The sequence below is a fragment of the Parus major genome, chromosome 4, assembly GCF_001522545.3.
Source record: "Parus major isolate Abel chromosome 4, Parus_major1.1, whole genome shotgun sequence".
Classification (NCBI taxonomy): domain Eukaryota; kingdom Metazoa; phylum Chordata; class Aves; order Passeriformes; family Paridae; genus Parus; species Parus major.
Genome location: NC_031771.1, coordinates 67,996,884 through 68,001,200, shown reverse-complemented (window position 1 = coordinate 68,001,200; position 4,317 = coordinate 67,996,884). Strand labels below are relative to the sequence as shown.

General features: G+C 56.6%; 1 protein-coding gene across 1 annotated transcript in view; it reads left to right on the top strand.

The window, feature by feature from the left end:
* The window catches only part of EMX1 (empty spiracles homeobox 1), a 24,750-nt gene that overhangs the window by 2,519 nt on the left and 17,914 nt on the right, over positions 1-4,317 (top strand). The window contains exon 2 of the mRNA XM_015623689.1: positions 4,010-4,194. Within this exon, the coding sequence (XP_015479175.1) occupies positions 4,010-4,194 (185 nt within the window). The remainder of the gene's footprint in view (positions 1-4,009; positions 4,195-4,317) is intronic.

Here is a 4,317-nt window from a genome sequence, read left to right as displayed (position 1 = left end):
CTTCTGTCCCACCCGTGGGTCCCTCCTATCCCACCCGTGTGTCCCTCCTATCCCACCCATGTGTCCCTCCTTTCCCATCCTGTGTACTCCTCCTGTCCCACCCGTGTGTCCCTCCTGTCCCACCCGTGTGTCCCTCCTGTCCCACCCATGTGTCCCTCCTTTCCCATCCTGTGTGTCCCTCCTGTCCCATCCTGTGTGCTCCTTCTGTTCCACTCCATGAGTCCCTCCTGTTCCACCCGTGTGTCCCTCCTGTCCCACCCCGTGTGTCTCTCCTGTCCCATCCTGTGTGTCCCTCCTATCCCATCCTGTGTACTCCTCCTGCCCCACCTGTGTGTCCCTCTTGTCCCATCCTGTCTGCTCCTTCTGTTCCACCCATGTGTTCCTCCAGTCCCACCTGTGTCCCAGTTATCCTCCCCCGAGTGTCCCAGCCTGTCCCACCTCAAGTGTCCCAGGTGTCCCATCCCGTGGGACCCGTTTGTCTCATCCTGTGTGTCCCAGCTATCCCACCTGTGTGTCCCTCCTGTCCCACCCCATGTCTCCCTTCTGTCCCACCCCGTGTGTCCCTTCTGTCCTACCCTGTGTGTCCCAGCTATCCCACCCGTGTGTCCCAGCCTGTCCCACCCCGTGTGTCCCTCCTGTCCCACCCCGTGTCTCCCATCTGTCCCACCCTCTGTGTCCCTTCTGTCCCATCCCTTGTGTCCCAGCCTGTCCCGGATCCGCAGCCCCGGGAGCAGCTCGGAACCGGCACCGGATCCGCGCAGCGCTGCTGTGGGAAATCCCAGCTGGGATTCCAGGCCTGGGGTTCCAGCAGGTGCCGGGAGCCCCAGAGCCTGTGGGTGTTCCCGGGCCCCTCGGGCTGGATTTGGGGTTTTTGTGTGGTGGCGTTCGGGTGTCACAGAGGCTGCGGCAGCTTTGGGGCTGGGGATGCGGCTCCGGCACGGTCCCGCTCTCCGGAGCGCTTTCCTGGTGTTGTTCCTCGCTGGCTCGGGGTGTTTTCCTTGGGAGCAACTGATGGGTTTAAAAATCCAGTTAGGAAAGGAGCAGCAGCCCGAAGGCTTCCCTGGGAAGCTGGAAAAGCGTGGCTGAGCCGAGCAGCCCCGCTCTGTGCGCCCGGAATTCAGGACGGGTGTGGAGACGGCGCTGCCAAAGGGCGCTGGTGTCGGATGAGACTTTCTGGGATCAGAACAGACATTTCATGGGAATTCAGATGTAAGGAGAGCCAGGAGAAGCACAGGGATGAGAGGAAAAGTGGACAGAGCTGGGGGAGAATGAGGGAGCTGGGGTTGAACATCTCTGGGAGCCCGGTGTCCCGGCGAGCTCCCAAACGCTCCAGGTGAAGGAGCGCTACTTCCCGGGATATTCAGCAGCTGAGGGATGGAGAAAGTTTTCCCCAAATTCTGGTGAGGTGGTTGGGCCTATGTGCTGAATTAATTGAATTTTTAAGCTTTAATTGATTTGGGAAATAGAGCTGGAGCCGTGGGAATTCCCAGTGCCCGCCTGGCTCATCCTCGCCCAGGCTCCTCCACACCAAACCTCCATCCCTGGGAACAGGAAATTCCTGGTAGGAAAATGTCACCGGCTTGGGGACAGCGGGAAGGAGCAGCTGTGGCTGTCGGGAGGTGAGAACCGAGCCCCCAAAATCCCGGGGGTGTTTGGAGCCCGAGGGTGATGCTGTCCCTGCGGCTCGCGGGGCTCAGCGCTGGATCTGGCTCGGGTCCCTTCCCGCTGCTCCTGTCACCTCTCCGGGCTGGAATGGAGGAAAAAAGGGAAAAAAGGACAAACCCCAAAGGTCAAAGAACAGCCAGGAACTTGTCGGGGTGGAAAGGGCAGCTCTGGGATGCCCCAGGGCGAGCTCAGCCATTCCCTGGCCTTTTCCAGCATCGCCTGGAGCCTAAATGCGACAATGCCGTTTATTCCTGGGGAAATGCGGCAGCATCCCAACCCCAAATCCCAGAGATTTTGGGGTGCAAAGAGGCCACGTAGACAATTTAAATTCCCTTTTTCTGTGTGTGCTGCAGCCCGTTTGGTAGCTCGGTGTTTCCGTGGTTTTGGGAAGCTGCTGCTGCTGGCGGGGAGCGGGCGCAGGGACAGCGGGAGGCAGCGGCAGGGCCGGGAAAGGCTCCCGTCCTTCCCACGGATCCATCCGGGAACGGGCGCCCGGCGGAGGGAAACGTTCTTCCCTTCTGCTTTGTGGCTTTGAAAAATGGTCTTTATTTTTAATTTTTTAAAATCTGGTTTAATTACCTGGAGGAAAATAATCCCAGTGTGCCGAGGGATGGGATATGGGATGGGATACGGGATGGGATAAGAGATGGGATAAAGGATGGGATAAGGGATGGGATAAAGGATGGGATGTGGGATGGGATATGAGATGGGATAAGGGATGGGATATGAGATGGGATAAGGGATAGGATATGGGATGGGATAAAGGATGGGATAAGGGATGGGATACAGGATTGGATATAGGATAGGATATGGGATGGGATGTGGGATGGGATAAGGGATAAGATATGGGATAGAATATAGGATAGGATACACCCAGGTGTGGGGATTGGAGGAGTGGGACACCAGGGGCTGGTGGCCATGTCAAACCCAGGATATTATTAGTAGTATTATTATTATTATTACTATTATTATTACTATTATTATTATTATTGTTATTATTATTATTAAGTCAATATTCAGTGATAAATCCCACATGGAATCAAATTTCCATGGAAAACCAGCCCGCTTTACCCATGACACCCATCCCAGTGCGACACAGGCACTGGACCCACAGTTTGGGGGGGGATTTATCATTTTCTCATGGATTCAACAATTCCCACTCGGGGTTCCAGGCCCTGGCTGTGCCTGGCCCGATTTCCCAGCTGCTTTTCCCCCTGGAAAAGGGAGTTTTTCCCTTTGGGCTGGGCCAGCTCCGGGTGCCCCAGCCAGGGAGCAGCACCTGGAGCAGCCCAGGGAAGGTGGGGAGGGTTCAGGTCCTGCCAGGCCTCGGGAAATGTCTTGGGATGTGGGNTTTTTTTCTTTTTTGTTTGTTAGTTTGTTTTTTTCTCGGTTTTATTTTTCTCTTTTTTGCCTTCCCGTTTTCTCTCACCGCCTGTCCCGCCGCGGTGCCGGGGGGGTCCCGCAGCTCGGATTAGTTTTATCTGCTCGGCACCAAGCCCTCGCTCGTCCCCGGGGCTCCGCCGGGGATTGCGGCCGCTGCCGGAGGCTCCCGGGGGCACCGGCCCCGCTCCCTCGGCCCCGGGAGCGGCTCCGGCCGGGGCCGTGCGGGGCTCCCGGTCCCCCACAGCCCCCGGGCCCGGATCTCCCGAGCTTCCCTCTCTCCTACCTTCTTTCTCCGCCTTTAATTTTCTTGTTCTTCCCTTGCTTTCGTTTCTTTCTACCTTGTTTCGCTCGCTTGCTTTACAGATTTCCTTCTCTCGCTCGTTGTTCTTTGCTTCTTTCCTTCTTTTATTTTTTTTTTTGCTTTCCCACTTCTTGTCTCTTTCTCTTTTTTCCTTTCTCTTTCTTTTCCTGTTATTTTTTATTGCTTCCCCACTTTTCTCCTCTCTTTCCTTGTCCCCTTCCCTCTTTCTTTCTCCACTTCACTATTTTCTTTCTTACCTTTCCTTTTCTGTTTTCTTTTCCTGTCAATTTCTCAGTCTTCCTCCTGTTTTATAATTTCTTTTTCTCTCTGTCTCAGTTTTTTCTCTGCCTCCCACCTTCTTTTCCTCTTTCTTTCCTCTCCCTGCTGCTCTCCCCATCCATCCCTTCTCCCTCTTTCTTTCTTCCTTTCTTTCTTTCCCCCTCCCTCCCCACCCTTTGGCGCTGTGTCCAACCCCACCGTGGGGCTGAGATCAGCCGAGAGGGAGAACGGGGCACAAACGCTGCAATTTTGGGATGGGGAAGGCTCCGAAAAACCCCGCAATTCCTCTTTTGTGCCTTTCCCGTGCCACGGGGCAAGGAAATGAGCCCAAGCCGGCCCTGCAGAGGGGGTTCCGGGGCTGAGCTCTGTGTGTGCCCGCAGGGAGCGAGGTGTCCCAGGAGAGCCTCCTGCTGCACGGCCCCTTCGCCCGCAAGCCCAAGCGCATCCGCACGGCCTTTTCCCCATCGCAGCTGCTGCGCCTGGAGAGGGCCTTCGAGAAGAACCACTACGTGGTGGGTGCCGAGCGCAAGCAGCTGGCCAGCAGCCTCAGCCTCTCCGAGACACAGGTACTGCCAGCCGTGGGTCCCTCCTGTCCCACCCTGTGTGCTCCTTCTGTCCCACCCGTGGGTCCCTCCTATCCCACCCGTGTGTCCCTCCTATCCCACCCATGTGTCCCTCCTTTCCCATCC